Source organism: Protopterus annectens, chromosome 2.part1, assembly GCF_019279795.1.
Source record: "Protopterus annectens isolate FY-2018-M chromosome 2.part1, PAN1.0, whole genome shotgun sequence".
Classification (NCBI taxonomy): Eukaryota; Metazoa; Chordata; order Ceratodontiformes; family Protopteridae; genus Protopterus; species Protopterus annectens.
The window spans coordinates 249,364,533-249,384,137 of NC_056729.1; the positions used below are offsets into that span (position 1 = coordinate 249,364,533).

General features: G+C 35.7%; 1 protein-coding gene across 2 annotated transcripts in view; it reads left to right on the forward strand.

Annotated features, from left to right (window-relative positions):
* Positions 1 to 19,605, forward strand: part of SMYD1 (SET and MYND domain containing 1) — a 338,058-nt gene that overhangs the window by 288,916 nt on the left and 29,537 nt on the right. For both annotated transcript variants that reach the window (XM_044062105.1, XM_044062106.1), the window contains 2 exons: positions 9,522 to 9,614; positions 19,146 to 19,309. In XM_044062105.1, the coding sequence (XP_043918040.1) occupies positions 9,522 to 9,614; positions 19,146 to 19,309 (257 nt within the window). The remainder of the gene's footprint in view (positions 1 to 9,521; positions 9,615 to 19,145; positions 19,310 to 19,605) is intronic.

Sequence of the window (19,605 nt, forward strand, 5' to 3'; positions counted from 1 at the left end):
GAGCAGGCAATGAGACATAGGCTGGGATGATGTGCTTGCACTGGGTCCCAGGGTAGCCATGCCTCCTTAGCTAACCCACATATCTAGCTTCATGATCACATCAAGCCCTGTTTTTCTAAAAGGGCTCAATGAGTGACCATCCTCTACAGCACTCATCCCAGGATGGGCATGCCTATCCTCATTGCCATCTCCATCAGATGCCTAAGTTGATAAACAATCACTGGCTACCAGGGTTGTCATCTGTCATTGAGGATTTATTCCTCTGCTACACTGGAGCTGGCACTAAAGACCCATGACTTGACTAAATAACATTAACAGGTCCGTTTTTATCCAAAGATTCATGTTAGAGGATGTCTTCATTTATCTTAAAACAAAATGACTTATTTTTGGATTAAATGTGCTTCATTTTGTGACTTTCTCCTGATTATATTTTGATTCTGATGTTCGCTGCTGTATTTATTTCACTTTAGGCATGGGTAGTGGGTGGCCTACATTTCTGTTGCAATTCCTTTATAAAATACCTATTTTTTTTTTAGGTCCTGCTTAAAATATATTCTTTGAATAATAATAGATTAGCCTGTACCAATAAAAGGAACAACTTGTATAAATATTACAGTATTTATCACATTTGTTGGCTTTTTGCAGGAAAATTACAAATGAATGATAGATATACTGAAACCTGTTCATACTAAAAATATTGGGTCTATATTAGATCATCGAAACGGCTGAATTTCTAATGATCTAATATCGAACCCAATATCTTGAATGCTGAAAACAGCGAAGCTGCACTAAAGCAAATTCTTTCCTAGGGAAAGAATTTGGTTGGCCGTTGTTGTGGCTTTGCTGTTTTCAGCGATGCGGTGGACAGTTACGGGTTGGGTTAAGGTAAGTGTGTGATTGTGCGGACGTTCGGGTTAAGGAGCGGGTTGGGTGAGTTAGGGTTAGGGCGCGGGTCAGGTAAGTGTGCGATTGTGACGGATGTTAGGGGCGGGTTAAGTGAGTTAGGGTTAGGGCACAGGTGAGGTGAGTGTGCGATAGTGACAGAATTTGGGGTTAGGGGCGGGTTAAGTGAGTTAGGGTTAGGGCGCAGGTGAGGTGAGTGTGCGATAGTGACAGACCTTAGGGTTAGGGTCTGGGTTAAGGTAAGTGGATAGATAATAGTGTACATGCAGTGTAGTGTAGGGTTAGATGTAGCTTTTAAGTGTATGTGTGTGGATTGCTGCTTTTTCATGTGCTTGTGGTGTGTGTGTGTTTCTCGGAACAGCAAATTTTTCCCTGGGAAAAAATTTGCTGTTTTGATGTTTCGATATTGTTAAGGTTCGGGTTTTGCAGTTTGACGTTACGGCATTCGATAATGAGCCGTTTCGATGATCTAATATAGACTCAAAATATCAATCTAATCAATGAATCAGTGAAGTGATTGTATTAATGCATAATGCAAATTTTAAATATACTGACAGTTATAAGAATCATTATTGTGGTAATACTGCTTCAAAAACTGCAATACAATGAATTACTTTGTATTATAAGAATGCATATACCCACCTCACCAAATATACAGGCTATCTGGAAAATGTATAACATTATTTCAAGCTAAACTCCCATTTTGTCATTTTACCAGAGAATTTAACACTATTTTAAAGGAAAACTTCACCTTAAGACTCAAAAAAATGTTTTTTTTTCATTTGTTTTCTGAGCTATTTAATCCCTCAGAATCACTCCGAGTGTTTATTTTACAATTTTAATTGGTTTCTCTCAAAATGTCAGATGATGGGGCCTGTCTTAGTAACGTGATCTTGTTTTCTTGCTTTCATTCCTTCTTCCCAGGCTACATTTCAAGTCCTGTTTATATGAGTCATGCTACACATAAGGAAGTGGTGTTGTTTTTCTCATGCTATTAAGAGAGAATGGCAGGACTGTGAGGCACTGTCATCTAACACACCTTCTGTAATAGAGCTACTTCTATGTTTCCCTGACTGATATTGTTACTCTGAAACTAGAGCTGGAAAATACAGTAATTTTCTGATTTTGCAAAAATCTTTAAGTCACTGTAAAGAGCTAAAGGAGGTGACTGATAATAACTTAAGGTTTATTATCTTTATATTAATCAGACCAACTTGTTCTTATCTATATCTATATATATATACATATATATAGAGAGACACACACACACACACACACACACACACACATATATATATATATATATATATATATATATATATATATATATATATATGAACAAGTTATTCTGATTAATACAAAGATAATGAACCTTAAGTTAGATACATATCCACAAAACAAACAGCACCATAATTACCCGTTCTAAAGACTTAAACCTTGCCTGTGATATAAATAGGACCTGCTTGAGAGATAGGTATGTATCCCAGAGACTACCCCATCTATGGAACAGAGTCCCCATTCATGTGAAGCAGAGGTCATCCGTAACCCAATTCAAGTGCAACTTGGACAGTTGGATGGGAAACTGGAAATTCATCCGTGGTTTGGCACCTATGTCTCTAATGAACACAGGTAACATGTAAATGGTTCACCTCCCAGGTCCATGCTTACACTTATCAAGGGTAGCAGAACTTGTCAGAGATTTGGGATGCATGGCTAGGCTTAAAAAGGCCCTTGTGGTTTTTAGCCAAGTAAACACCTATGAACCTATATATCTAAAAATGTCTGTACATCCCTTGATTTGTTCCATAGTTAATTATTTTTTGATTTATTAAATAGATTGAATTCATCTTTAGTAATTAAATATAATTCAAATATCATTTCCATATACTTCGTTATATACAGTTTAAATGAAAATGCTCTTGTAATTGTACAAGAAGCTGGGACACTCCAATGTCACACATTATTTCATCTTTTATGTTAGCTTTAAAACCTTTCTGAGAGCTAGTAAAGTAATTTCTGACATGCCTCATTACATATTTGCTCAAATTCAGTTATGTATATGGTTTATGTTGATGAATTGCAGTTAATTAGTATGACATTCTAGGACTTATTTAGATTTCAAAGACCATTGATTACACTGACAAACTCAGGCCAGTTTCTCTTAAAGGCAAAACAAATTTGAATCCACTTACGAGTTTTACATTTCTAAGAAGGCAGTATAGAAATAATATAATCACTAGTGCCAATAATGAAGCATCAATAGCTCATACAGAAATCATCCCCAGGTTGTAAAACAAATTATGAAATGAATAAAGGGAAGCTATTTACCTAACTGGTCCAACAACATATTAGAGTACCAGCACATCTGGCCTCATAAACAGCTTTTAGAATTCAATGCCCTTTTATATTTTCTGGAATCTTGCACTGTATATTCATGACAAATATGAAACACAGCAGGCATAGTCAAACATAATTTATAAACAGATCTACATTTTACCAACTTTCTTTTTTGCCCACATAACATCAGATGTTAATTTACTGGTAACGGTGTGAATGACATGGCTGCAAGTGACAATGAGCTGCAGTGTCACGGGTACTTTGCCATAATGATCAGTACAAGCACAAGATCCAAAGGAGTGCATAAACAAAGCTTTATGGTGTCTGTGCCATGAAGGAAAATGGAATATTTTATCTTTTCAGTACTTACTGTTTAAATTCGATTCTCAGCTAAAGCGTCTTCTGTGTGGAGACATGCGTGAATGGGCTACCTTTGTTGATGGTTGTGCATCAGAGCTGGCAACTCGGCACATAATAATCTACTGCCAATCATTAGCGGACCGGAGTTCCACTGTGGCGACCCCTAACTGGGAAAAGCCGAAAGACACAACAACAACTTACTGTTTAATTCTTTTTATCATTGAAAAGTTGTCTGTTAGTCTTAACTTGAGGTTCATTTGATCAAAAACTCTATTATATACACAAAAATGCTGAAACCACTGAGACCTTCACTTTTCTGCAATGTTTACATAATTCTTTGTAAAACGTGGGGAGTTTAGTCTTCCTGACATATAACCTGTTTAGCAAAGTGTGACAATTCAAAGCATCTAACAGCTTTCAAAGCTGTTGCTTAATCTGAGGTAAGCTTCTTCTCTGGCTAGCATTTATGTGATGGATTCAGATGAGTCACACCTTTTAAAACTGTTAGCAAGTTTCCAGTGCACTACTCTGTGGCACTAAAAAGTATCTAACAGGTTTTAAAATGGATGAATAGCATCACGCTTCACTTTGGCTGGCCTTTGTGTGACAGAGTGACAAGTGTTACATCTTTTAAAGTCCTGTTAGTTGAGTTTTGATGCAGTAATGTAGTGATTACCATTAGTGTGGTAATTCAAGGTTCACTAATAACAACCAGTTTTTTTCTTATTTTAATTTTACCTATTTGTTGGCCAGGTAAATTTCCTGGACTCAAATGTCCTTTTTCAGGGGTGACCAAGTGCACTTTCTGGTTAAGTGACATGCTCAGAGGCACACAGTAGGCAAAAAAGGTTGAAGGAATTAAACCTTGTATACTGGGCATAGGAAACAGCTCCTTAACAGAATAGACTTTTAATCCTATATACTAACTGCCAGAATTTCATACATATGCACCTTGCTGTAACAAGTTTATTATATTTAAGTTTTTATGTATGATCCTTGCTGTAACAAGTTATTAGACTTTTGATTTCAGAACATGATCAATGTACTACATGCATTTCATAAATGGGATTTATATTCAGTCATATTCGCCAAAGGTAGTTTCGGCAATTAGTTTCCAATTTGTTTCCATTTGCTGTAATTACTTTTGGCAAATATTACAACAATTTTTTTTTGCAAGGGGGCAAGCCCCGTCTGCATCCCACACTCCCAGGCTTATTTATTTAGTTATTTATTTAACATTTGTTTACCGGGAAAGTCCGACTTGGAACAAAGCCAATTTTCAGAGGAGGCCCGGGGAGAAACACTATAGATGCATGTCTTTGTGACATGGGAGGAAACCAGAGCACCCGGAGGAAACCCACACAAATGCAGGGAGAACATGTAGACTTCACACAGAAGGTACTCCAGCCGAGTATTGAACCAGAGAACCTCTTGCTATGAGGTGACAATGCTACAGCTGCTTATATATATCAACTCTGAGGTTGCACAGCAGTGGAAAAAAAAGCAGATTCTACTGTTGGCAAAAATAGTTTTGGTGAACAGTATTTGCAAGTTTTAGGCAAGCTCCACAGTTTTCATCTTCTTTTTTTTTTTCAAAACCACAGTTTTCATCTTCTGATCATACAGAAATTTGGATTTTTTTTAATAACTTATGATATTACAATTTTTACTATAATTCAAAAGCTACTTATATATTTCAGTCAATCTAATTAAGGACAGTAGTAGTTTAACAAAGTATTCAGCATTTATTGAGGAAAATCATAGTAAGTCAAATTTCAAAGTATGTATTCTAAGCCTGGTTTCATCATTCTTCCTAAACATTACACATTTTGTTCCAATGAACCCTTCATTAAGACTGACAGAAAATGTTTCAATTATGAGGAAAATTAAGCAACAGGTCTTGAAAAGGTAAAAATGTTTCTGTTCCCTTTCATGCGCAAATACTATCAAGTTTAGTTCACAGATCCTTCATTCTGAAAAGATTTTAAATTAGATATATGATGTTTAGATTTATCGGTTGCTTACCATGATGAATATGCTAAAAGGAGTAAGTGGCAGTTATTCTAGGCATGTTTAAGTGATCCAACTGCATATTTATAAATTATACAAAAAAAAAAAAAAAAAAACACATCAACCCATTTACTTGTGATCATTTCAAGAAGACTGTGCCACTATTACCAGTTTGGTATTTTTTTTGTCTCATGTACTATTTTCTTTATACTTAAAAGGGTTTTGGAATATATTGATTTTGTTAAATGTACTGCTGCTGGAGTCAGCAGTTCACTAACTGATTTATATATTCTGCTCAGTAAAAAGTCATAGTTAATTATTAGTTTTTTGTATTATAGTCTGTTAAAACCAGAGTTTACTCTGAGTTTACCAGAGTGACTGTCTGATATGTGTCTGCTGTAATGTTTCACATACTGACATCTGTAGGTGTTGAATATGTACTGTGTTAAGGTTATTCTGCACCGCATTTAATCAAAAGTCAATCTGAAAGTATCTTTGTATATCAACATGCATGTCTAATTAATTGTAATTAATACAAGCTGCAGCATACCATACAAAGAACTAATAGGGGTAGTGGACTGTGTGCTGAAGCCTTCAACTTTCTGCAATATCTGCAAAACATTTCTGCATATTTTTGCAAAATTGTCCATAGTTTTCTAGAGACTTTGGTTGTAAACTAACAGGCATGAAATGAAGGGGCTCTGCAACTTTGAAACAATCCTATGACTCCATACATTCTATCTGCTGACCACAGCCTGTCTGTTATCTTATCTACTGCTATGTTTATCTGAGCTAAGTCCTGACTACGAGGAGTCATTGGAATAGTTTTAAGTGGGGTCTGCATTATTCAGTCTGTGGAATACTTATTTTGATCTGAAAAATTCCCTGGAACTCCACTGTGGTGACCCCTAACTGGGAAAAGCTGAAAGACAACTCTGTGAAACATCATGCAAAAAAGATTATTATGCTGCCTGTTTTCTTCAAAAACACTAGTAATGATTCATTACAATATTTCTTAATAGTAAAGTAGCCTAATTTAAAGTCTGTAATGAAGCAGGGAAATTTTCAGATGAAAATAAGTATTCCACAGACTATCTGTATGTATAAATGTATGCCTCGTTGTACCTGAAAATGAAATTCTGCTGCAGCTAGCCTACTTACTGACACAGTGGGGGTGGAGTCCTTAGTGCACTCCTGATGACCTAGGTTTAGCTAACAGGTTTGGGTGGTAGGGAGAGATGCCAGTGAGAAGGATGTGAGCAGCTGATGTCAGATTGCTTATTCATCTCAGGAGAGGGGTTTGAGTTGTAACTGTGTTGAGGTTGCTATGACGTTCCCTTAGTATTCTGCGATGATCAGAAGATGCCATTCCTATGTTGTCTTCCCTCAGTAGTGGCCATAGTCTGAGGAGAATTAACAAGACATACAGGTCATGGTATGAGTGGGGAGAAGCAGGGTTCTTTTATTTATTTATTTGTCCTTTTGTAGCCTGGCAAGTCTGACTGAGCCAATGAACCATTGTCAGTGGAGGCCAGGGGAGAAAAGCTCCACAACAGATTAAAAGAAAAACAATAGTTAATTAGTTAATAAGCAATTATCTACAGGGGGAGAAAAACCCTGCAACAAATTATTTATTTTAGAATATCTTGATGAGTAACTATATTCAAGGGGAGAAAAGTTCTACAACAAATTAAATATTTTACAATGAGCTGGGGAGAAAGATTCCACAAACACGCACAAAAACATTTTGCAATATCTGATAAGTAATTATACACAACGGGAGAAAAGACCCATTATAAATAATACTCTTTTGAATAGATTGGAGTTTACCTTATATACAAGGGGATAAGATCCCACACAACAGATTGAAATACATTTACAAAATATTGCTAGGAGAGATTGTGCTCATGAATACAATATGTACTGCAAGTAACAAGGCACTTTGAAGGAAAGTATAGTCTATGTCAAATAAAGTAGTACATAGCTGTTCAAAATATGGACTATATTTCTAATAATATACAGAGGTGAGAAATAATAGAATATTCTGATGCCAAAATAGACAGAGTACTAGAATGAGGTGAGGGGGACTAATATACAGGAGGGAAAATTAAGGACATGGAGAGACCGAGTTGATTGGTATTAGAGACATGAGAATGTTCTGGAAGGGCACTAGAGAGGAAATAAATAGTAGTAAGTATCGGTTAGGTTCAGGAGATGGAAGAGATTCCATTAATAGTATGGAAACTGAGATGTATTTTTGAAGTTAGGCCACTACTACCTGCTAAGATAGAGAAGTCATAGTCACAGTAAGTAGGTGGCCATGCATCTGATTTGAGGGTTGTACAGGTACAGATCCAGGTGTCAGATAGATATTTTTTTAGATTGGTGTTGAAAAGGGAAAGGTTGACAGTATGTTTAAGGGTTAAGGGGATAGGGTACCTACAATGATCATCGGAGTACTACTACTAAAAAAATGAAGCAAACTGATATGTCATAATAAAAAGCATCAGAATATATGAAAAACACACTGAAAACTGGAACCTGGAGTAAAACTGCACAAATAGTGAGCCAACTTTAAGCGTACCAAACTTTAATGAATTCTCTTTTCATCATAAGACTTCATCAGAAAATACAATTCCTTCAGACAATTCATTATTTAAATACACAACCACCAATCAACATTTATTTCAAATTACAATCAATTAACTATTTAATATTAAAAAAATTCTAAAAGCAATTTAATTATAAACCAATAACTACCACTATATATAATACTAAAAAATAATACATAGTAAACATACATTTGCACTTATTTACATCTTAACTCTTAACCTCCTGTCTTTTAAAAAAACATTTTATGTTAGCTACCTCATTGAGACCTAGGTGTTCATCAGCCTTTAATGCCAACTGCCAAATAGTTTCTCTTTTTTTAATATTATTTTTTAAATTTTAAAATTGCTACATGTATTACTATATTTATACAGTGCATTTTCAGTATCCTTATATTTTATGGCCTGTAGGTGTTCTTTTATTCTTTTATTAAATTCTCTAGAGGTCATTCCTATATAGAAGGCCTCACATCCAGTACACATACTGACATAAACAACACCTTTTGTTGTACAAGTATATCTTTCCTTAGCAGTGATTGTTTTACTAATATGGACAAACTGCCAAAGGGTAAGTCTTGGAACCTTGGGCTGCAACAATCAGCCTGTAAGGAGGATCCAAGATATCCTTGCGCACCTTTGGAATCCCAAACATTGTTGGTATGTAAGGACTTTTGTTGTATAAGAAGTTGTAAATCTCTGTTGGTTCATTTTTTTGTTTTATTAAAATATGCCATTAACAGGCAAACAGTCACTTAGAAACACATATATATATATATATTTCAGTATTTAATTATTTATTTTATATATATATGTTACTGTTTCTTTCTCTGTTTACCACACATTGATATAGAATTCTATTTTCTGAGATAAGCTGGAAGAAAGTTGGGGTTCTGTCTGGGCATGTATACTGGAAGGTACAGTGTAAAGTTTTAATTGTGGAGGATGCTGTCCTGTTCTCTTTCCTATCTTTTTTAGTGGCCGAGTCCACAGTATTTTCAGGTCTCCTAAGAGTTCACAAAATGTCAACAAGACCTTAGCCACAAACAAACACGTCTTATTTGTTATGGGCAGTGGATGTGTCAGTTTTAAGAAACTGAATGCAATGATAGAAGATTACAAACCTACACCAGCTAAATATTGTCATAATTTTCACAGTAGAAGTATATTTGTGGCACAGTGTATTAGTAGCTGTGTAGTCAGTTGTTGCAGTTGTTATGTACCATTGTTGTTTTTTGAATACATGCCTGTTTGCAGTATATGTCTGCTGGAAATATGGTCTAAATGATCTTCCTTTCACTCCAGCCATCCCAAGATGTAGTAGAAGAAGTCATATCATTCTCCAAGAAAACACTTGAAAAGATTGACAAAGTTCGCACTGAAGGGAAATATCATGAGGTAGGTATTTAAGCATTTGTTTCACTGTACCACTCGGTTTTCAATGATTGAAACCAAAAGGAATGGCACACTGCTTTGTATTTTGATACTTGTTGCAAAAGTCATATTAAAGTGTAAAATGCAGTTTGACAGTGTGGTTTGTGTGGTCTTTTTTATGAAGGAGGAAATACACAGTGATCAAAAAAGGGCTGATTTTGTGATGAAGAGGACTGGAAACCTGAGTTTGACTAGAGACGTGGGTATTGGAGAAACTGGCCAGTTATGGCTGGGAATGAGTGACTGTGATTGGCTCACTCACTGCAGTGGAAGACAGTCAGTGGAAGTTCATTTGCTGGAGTGCCACCTACAGAAAGACCCAGTATTTCACAAATATGCTCAAGGATGGGGGGAAAATGCCTGGCCAAACAGTGCATGGAGTCCTTGTGAGCATGGTGAGGGTGCAGAAACATGCACGCAAAACAGCTTAGCACAGCTGGACATTCCATCACAACTGATGGATGACACTAGGAGGGCTTTTAGGAATTGCAGGACAATTTCCTGTCTCCCAAGGGGATGATGGCCACAGTATGCCATTCTAGTTGCTCCTTCCTTGCATTTTACAATGTCACATGCAAGAAAGAATACTCGGACAAATAGGAGACAGGATTCAAGGGTCACAAAGAGGCAAATAAAAAATTTCAAAAAGAATAAGATAGCAGTGTTGTAAAGAAAGTAATCATGGGTATTTTTGGATCCTTACAGCTTAATGCTGGCTGTTGCCAGCTCTGCTTCTCACTCATTGGGTCTACTGTACTCACCTAAGCCTTTCCTGGGTCCTTTTCCTATCTAAATATGGGGTGTTGATGAGGAGATTGAGGACTCTGGTGTTCTGTCATTTTGCTGCTGATGTGTATTTTTAAATTATGCCCTAATTTTTCCCATTTTCAATGTGCACTTGCTGACTTCCCAAAGTGGACATGCAATGGGAACTGGTTGACATCATCCCACATCAGCAGCAACTCATCCACTGTCTCCCGTCTCTCCCTCCAGAATGATAACACTCCCTTGTGCATTCCCAGCCTCCACCAGTGACCCACCTTGAATTGTTCTCAAATGCATGCCTTTCTCCCCACAACAGGCATGCCCAATCTTCCGTGCCAGTGCCTTAAACACCTGAGAGGCTAATCAAAGTCAGGTTGCTTGGACCAGAGTCAATTCTTTATCCATCTACACCATGGAACTGTTTTAGTGAACACTGCAGCAAGCATTAGGTATTTAGATCTATAAAAGTGAACATATTACAAGCTCTTTGCTGCAAGATCATATCATGCTAAGTGAACTAATGAAAGTTCTAACACTTCTTCAAGCAGACAAAATTAAAATTCCTTTTGAAATGGGGCATACATTTTATACAGGAAGATATCTGGACTTCATATATCATATACAACTGAAATGACAGGAAAAACTAGAGTCAGTGTCCCCAGTAGAAGGAGAGGTGAAGGAGAAATTATATGATTATGAAACCACTGGTGAGGGCATGATGACTGATGTGCTTTCCAAAGGGTAAAATAGATCTAGGATTTGAAACAGCAGTATAGGGCATCGTAAAAGAGTAAATTCCAAAGGAAAGGTATGTTTTATTATGAAAATGCCAAAAGTATGGTAGGATGCTTATTTAAAATGTCATATGAGTTGCCATTAGACTCAGATGCAAAATTACAATGATAATAATAATAATAAAACTTTATATGAATTCAACAGAAGGCATGTTATAATGGAAGAGTTATATAAAATATTGTTACTGAAGCAAACACAAATAAATATATTACATAATATATAAACATATAATACAGTTATAATACAATTTTTCAAACTCCAGATTCTAAAAATTTGAAAGAATATTTTTTTTCAAACTCCAGATACTAAAAATTTGAAAGAGTGTGAATGTTAAGTGTCCTGACCAAATATCCATTAATAAAGTAGGTCTTTAAAGAGCTCCTAAAACTGGACACTTGTGTAAAATCTCAAAGGGGAGAGAGAAGAAATTTCCATGAATAGTCATTAACGAAAAAGTGCTGTGATCACTGATTCTAATATTATAACCTACTTCAGCTCCATAACAGTTGAGAGAAGTTGCCCTTAGTAAGAGTAATATATCAACATGTAAGTGATGTGGTTTTGACAGCAACTTTTTAGAGTTTTGTAAGATAGGAGACGGAAATTAAAAATTTGCTTCAGCATACTGTCAGAAGCTGCTGACTCTGCAACACGGATACTACATGCTGTATTGATGAACCAGTTATAAGACATATTGCAGATAATGTACCGACTGTCATGGGTGACATTCCAACCCACTCAGCTCAGAGTATAGCAGAATTGCAGGAAATTGAGGAATGAGGAAACCAAGGCGTGTACAGATATCAATAATCCATGAGTAATCTGAGCCTGAATACAGCAGAAGTTCATTAACTGTTAGTAAGAGGATTTAACCTCACTACCATTTGACAAGATTAGGAAAGGCTGCTAGCAGCTAGACTCAGGCTGAGTCACTGCTCAAAGAGTTTCATCACCCTGGTCAATGTTCAGGCAACAATGCTGCTATATAGAGCCTGGGAGGTTAGTCTGATTGCCTACCTACAGCTCATTCTTACTTGGATGTACACACAGACAACTAATAGTCACTCAGTCCAAAATAACAAAGAGGCAGCAATCAAATCACAGAATGCGATCTCTGCTTACTAATATAACTTTAAATAAGAGTTATTTTATGGGTGTACCTGAAAAAAGAGATGAGTTATCATTTGTCTAGTGAGGAAAGAAAAGCTCACTGCCACAAAATAGTTATAGTCTTGAACTTTGAAGAGCACCACTATTTAAAGGAAAACTCCACCTTAGAACTAATAAAAAAAAACAAATCACTCCATCTTTGTTTTCTGAGCAATTTTAATACCCCCAAATCACCCTGACTGCTTCTTGTAGAATTTTAATGTTTTATGCAAAATGGCTGCCATTGTGGCTTGACATATCAATGTGATCTTATTTTTCTTCAAACCTTTCTCTGCCAAGTCTGCTTTATATGAGTCATGCTAGACATAAAGAAGTAGTGGTGTATTCCCATTCCACTGACATATATAGTGTCAGTCACTGTCATATACCTTCTGTAACAGGACTGCTTCTTTTATTTTTTGAATGGCCCTCATTTATGTGTGTCTTAGGGCTTATATTACAGTATACTAAGCAGTTATACAGCTGCAATCAAAAAGGTAGCTAAATTGCAGGCATTTGTTCAAAAGTAATGTTTTGTAGTCCAATATGAATTAACTGCCCCCCACACACACACATTTTCCCTCAGATGTCAAAGCTGACTTGAGCAGGATCCTTGCAGTTTCATGTATAAGTAACAGCTGCTGCTGGAAATTCAAGGATTTGAATGTAATTCTGTTCCCCAGTGCTAGCAGTAGAAAGATTTTTTTATTTTCATGCTTTTATTCCTTTATATAGATAGATTGTTAAGGTGCTTCAGATTTCCCTTTCCTAATCTGAGAACTCTACAAAATTACACCAATATAGTGATTAGGCTGGCAGATAAAGGACATTCTATGGTAGTGATGGATAGGAGGTTTTATTTCAATTTAATTAATGATATGCTGAAAGACACTTATACATATAAAAATATCACTTTATATGATATTCAGGTAATGGAAGAATCCTATTTAAAGTCACTTAATGATAGTTTACAAGAGAATGTCATTACTAAAGTCTGATTTCAGTATTTTATAGTTGAATGGGCCCTTATAACGGCTTTACATGACCTTCCAAAAATACACAAGAACACTTTAAAACCCCCTTTTAGACCCATTGTTGCAGGGGGAAGATAGTTAACAGAGCCAATATTGATTTATGTGGAGCAGCAATTAAGGCCTATATTGGAACACTATGATATAGTGCTACGTGATACTGAATAATTTCTTAGAGATGTGTATAAGTTCCAGAATGAATCGTTGTCCTTACAGAATGAATATCTAGTTACCCTAGATGTTACCTCCCTATTTACTGTTATCCCCAGTGATGTGGGAATTACTTTTGTGCATGATTTTCTCATTAAAAATAGTTCATATTCTATAAATAAAATTGATCTTATTTGCTATCTACTAGAGTTAATACTAGAACTAAATGTGTTTACATTTGATGAAAAATACTGTTTAAAATTTTTGGCATAGCTATGGGCACTTTGTGTGCCAATAGCTACGCCAATATAGTTATGGCTGAATGGGAAACTAGATATGTTATAGGAGACCCCAGTTTTAGTGAGTTTATATGTTTCTATCGTTGTTTTGTGGATGACCTTTTTATAATTTGGGGAGATCTCCTGTGTTTAGAACAATTTTTGTCCTTTCTTAATAATGGTAGTAATTTCTTAAAGTTCCACATAAAGTACTCATTACATACTATTGAGTTTTTAGATGTATGCCTAACTAAGGATGAAAGTAATATATTGGAAAGACTGTTATAGAAATTATTTACATCATACTAGTATGCACCCAAACCATGTTTTTAAGAACGTGGTTAAGGGACAAGCTTTTAGGATATCTAGATTGCATGATAGGGAATCTGATTTTTGAGAAAGGTTTAGAAATAGTTAGAACTGAGTTTTCAGATAGAGGGTATAGAAAGATAGAAATAGACTCAGCATGCCTTGTAACCAGACAACAGAGGGGAGGACGTGGTAAGCCATTTTTTTCCAATCCAGTTTTAGCTCCTATAGAGAAGGATGTAAATAGATCAAATAATGTACAATTTTGTATGACATATAGTAGTGATTGCTTGTCTTTCAGCTTTTCCCAGTTAGGGGTCGCCACAGCGGAACTCCGGAATGCTAATGATTGGCAGTAGATTTTCACGAACGCCGAAGTGCCAGCTCGACGTCCAACCGTCAATGAAGGCATGCCCATTTATGCATGTCTTTTGAATGCCCACCCAACCGTGGGGAGGACATGCAGACTCCACACACAAGGCACTCCCCACACTCTAGCTGAGAATCGAACAAACAAACAAACAAACATAGTAGCAGTAGTGTAAGACTTAGAAGTATTATTAGTAAGAACTGGCATATTTTAAGAACAGATACTGAGTTGTCTAAATTTGTAGGGTTGACTCCTAATTTTGTATACAAAAATAAGAAGTCCTTGAAGCGAATGCTTTGTTATCCAACTGATAATATGAAATTAATTTTACCCCCATTAAATATTGGTCTTCTTCTTCTTTCGGCTTTTCCCAGTTAGAGGTCGCCACAGCAGATCACCTGTCTGCTCATGATTGGCAGCAGAGTTTTATGGTGTTGAGTTGCCAGCCCGACGCCCAACCTTCCACAGAAGGCATACACATGCACGCACACACTCATGACTAGGGCCAATTTGGAGCGTCCAATCCACCTACAGCATATCTTTGGGATGTGGGAGGAAATCAGAGCACCCGGAGGAAACCCACGTGACCACAGGGAGGACATGGATAGTAACAAACACAAATACTATAAAACCAGAGAACAACTAGCCTTGAGTAAGTCGCCATTAAATATTGGTAACATTAGTAAATGTAATAAATGCACATATTGTCAATTTATTGATGAAAGTGGAACCTTTGTACACCCAGAGAGTGGTAAAATGTTTGTGTTTAAGACTTAGCAGACTGTAATACTAAAAATATAGTTTATCTAGTTTACTGCGTCATTTGTTTTGCCTTTTATGTGGGCAAAATGAATATCTTCAGTATAGTGCAATAGTGAAACACATTAATCTTAAGGGAGATAGTCACTGGTTTAAGTTTATGGTGATGGAAGTAGTGCAAGATAGTATGAGAAAAGGAGATTTAATAAATGAAACTGAATGCAAGGAATTGCGTTGTATTTTTTCCTTGTCTGCACACTGTAGACCAGGTTTAAATGACTATGTTTCCCTTAAGCCAGCTCTTAAGGCAAAGAAGCTTAAATAGGGATAGGTAGTTTATATATATATATATATATATATATATATATATATATATATATATATATATATAAATGTTTATAAAATGTTATTTTTTAAACATTTTTATATATATTTTTATGTATAGAAAATGTCTATTTGACTGCATATCTCTGTATGGATAAGTATGGGATAGATAGTGTCCTATAATGTGTTTTAAGTATGTTTTATCTGATGTTTTTAGGAATGTGCTTTGATTGGATGATATTAATTAGTACCCATTAAGTTTTCCTTTATTAAGTAGGTTGGTCTTAGTGTTGTATGGTCTGATGAAGCGATCAATTTTATTGTGAAAGCGTTTACCATTGAAGCTTTATTTCATTTTTATTTCTGCTGGATTTATTCGTTATCTGCTGTGTGTCTGTGCTGGGAGATTATACCACAACTGTTTTTCTATTAACATTACACAGTTCATTGCCAGTTTTATCTTTTCTTGTTTCCTAATGTTTTAATGAAAGAGCAAATAGCACATGTAAGCTAAAATAAATTCAGCTGTATATAATGGCTGCCGTCAATCGATACATTTCCTTTGTTGACTAGAAAATGCCTACTTGTGTAAAAACTGACTCAAAATCAGTAGAAGATGCCTCTTCCCAAGAATCTGTTCACCAAATATGCATCCTCCGCTGGAAGAATGTCACAAAAAAATCATACAAAACCTTTTTATAAACAGTTATCACTGCACTTAGTTAATAGGGTTGCCACCTGTCTCTTCCTGCAGAGAAGTCCTGATTTAGGCAGTTTTGTCCTATTGTGGTGGGAGGGTATTAAAATGATAATTGTATTGATAATTTATAAGAATTACGAGAAATAAACTTTTCTCTAAATGTCACAGACATATTTTATGTTACATTTAAGCCATCTTAAAATGCAAGCTAGTATAAACAACTCTCATTTAAAGTTTAAAGCTACTGTGATGCTGCTTATATAAATTTGTCAAAAAGGTAACAACTGCCTTTGAACCATTGAATGATCTAATCTCTGTTTTGCTATGAAAGGCATTGCTACATTGGAAGCAGCTGTGAAAGTATAAGTTCTCTTCCTTTCTACAATAAAGGCAATGGAAGACAGTTTCACACCTCTCTGTCTTTTTTACAGCAGCTGCTGAGCTCCTGACATCAGCTGGACTAATTCCCATATAAGACTGTCAGCAGTATCTGACAGGGTAAGCTACAGATTTCTCTGTGCCTGTGGTATGTCATGCTGGCATAAACACATTCTTCTACAATTATGTGAGAAGTTAAGCTAAAAACATTGGTTGGTCTTTCCCTTCCTTTGATTCCAAGACACAGAAATGAAAATTTATAAAGTACAAGCAGGTTTCTGGTACCTACTCAATACTGAAACCATATTATTGGGAGAAAAGCCACCTAAGAGTTGAGTTAAACTATAGTAAAAGATGGAGTTTTCCTATAATGGAGTAATCTCTAGGGAAAACTTATCACATACCTTTGGCACCTGTTTTTCTTTAAAGCCATCAGGCCAGCTTAGGAATGTTCCCACCTGGCACCTCAGAAACCCTGCCCTTTTGTTATGAAAAATGCTTAACTAAACCTCACTGAAGCACTAAGAAATGTTCACTGTCTTTAAATTAGAAGATTTAAAAGAATTATAGTGAAAATAACAGGAAATTATAAAAAAATATTAATTGATTTAAATATTTGGTATAATGTGTTGAAAATATTGAGCCTTTTTATTGTTTGAGCTACAAGCATTTATAGGAAGTTAAGCTATTACTAGATAAGTACTTAATTGAACCACAGGTCTGTGAATGTTTTCAGTTATTAGAAGTTTGAAACATATGTATTATGTAAGAAGCGAATGATTAACACTATGAGTCAAGAGAAAATCAAAGATAATTATTCTAGACAGCAGGAAGGATTGACAGAATGTGAAATGGACTGTTAAAAGTCGTAAAATAAATAGAAGCAGTATGATTTTAAAATCAGTTGTGATAATTACTTGAAACAAGAATAAATGAAGAAGGAAGAAATATTTGCTCAACAGTCCTAGATCCATACACACACACACACACACACACACACACACACACACACACACACACACACTCATATATATATATATATATATATATATATATATATATATATATATATATATATATATATATCTATGGGTCTACTTCACTTCACCTAAAACTCATTTCATTGACAGGGATTTCAGGGAGACCAAATCACCTAAAGTTCACTTCACCTAAAACTCATTTCACTGACTGTGTAGAGTACTGTAAGGCAAGTAAAAGGTTTTAGTACTGGCAGTGTGTAGAGTACTGTAAGGCAAATAAAAGGTATATGTCCTTTTCCCCACTGTAGTGCAATCCTGGAGTTAGTATATATATATATATATATATATATATATATATATATATATATATATATATATATATATATATATAGTTGGGGGGGTGGGGGGTGTAGCCCCCCCACCTAGTTTGTTTTTTTATTGTCCAGTTTGGTTTTATATTGTTCATTAAAACCAAACTAGGTGGGGGGCTACACCCACCACACACTCCCAGCTGCCCCCCCCACACCCCCCCTAACTATATATATATATATATATACTAACTACAGGATTGCATTACAGTGGGGAAAAGGACATATACCTTTTACTAGCCTTACAGTACTCTACACACTGCCAGTATTAATTGTCAGTGAAATGAGTTTTAGGTGAAGTGAACTTTAGGTGAAGTGAACTTTTGGTGATTTGGTCTCTGTGAAATGAATGTCAGTGAAATGAGTTTTAGGTGAAGTTAAGTAGACCTATATATATATATATATATATATATATATATATAGATATATATATATATAAATTATCTAATGAAATATTGAACAGTCAAGTGTTTGAATAAAAAACATCAATCTAAAGGAAACTGAAAAACAAAATAATAAAAATGCATGCAACCCCCACACCCATTGCTGACTAAAAATGCCAGGTGTGATATTGTACAACAGTGAGGAAGGGTCAAATTTCCACTCACAGCAGTACTGCAATCTTGCACACACAGAATACATCAATAGATCTTGTAACCATCAAAAGTAACTTTTGCTGTTTTTAACTTGTGACCATGCCACTACCTGAGATGAAACAGTCCTCATGTACTCTTTAAAATAAATAGGATTTTGAAATATTTTCCTTTGGGTGAACATGGTTATGGTTACTTATATATAAAAAAGTGTACTATCCATTGATTTTTAAAAGTCAAATTCTAGTTTTCCTGTAAACTGTGAAAGGGAACCTGAACCCCATTTTGTGTCAGGGTGAACCTCAGGATGAACCTCAGATTTTCTTTGCTTCTCTCAAAACATTTTTTGGAAATAGTTCCTCTTTTATTGCGGAAGATGAAAGTCAGTAGAGAGGGTGAGTTTCATTGTAGTCATGCTATATTGAGCAAAGACCGTTTCTAATCTTATTGATTTGTCACACCGAGTGTGAAATATTAGTTTTAATGAACTTCCTTCTTTCTTTCTCCTTCCTCTTTTTCATTATTCTGTTGGAACTGTGAAACCAGGTTGTGAAGTTGTGTCGGGACTGTATTACGAAACAGGAACCTGTCTTAGCCGATACCAACATTTACGTGCTGCGGATCCTAAGCATCGCTTCAGAAGTCCTAGCATTCCTTCAGAATTTTGCAGAGGCAGCAGATTACTCAAGAAAGATGGTAGAAGCATACCTGTATGTAAATATAGCAATATTTCTTTTTGCTTTGTCATATTGTCTCATTAATGAGAGAGAGAGAGAGAGAGAGAGAGAGAGAGAGACAGAGAGAGAGAGAGAGAGAGAGAGAGGGATATGGGAAATGGCTTTTTATGTATACTACAGTGTGTGAAATTTTGTTTATCAGCCTGATTTTGTAGCCCACAGCATCTAACAAGCATGGAGGTCCTCAAAAACAGAATACTTAGGGTAAGTTTATATAGTGAATCATGCCACAAATGATTAGCAGAAAATATTCATCGTTAGCATGTTTG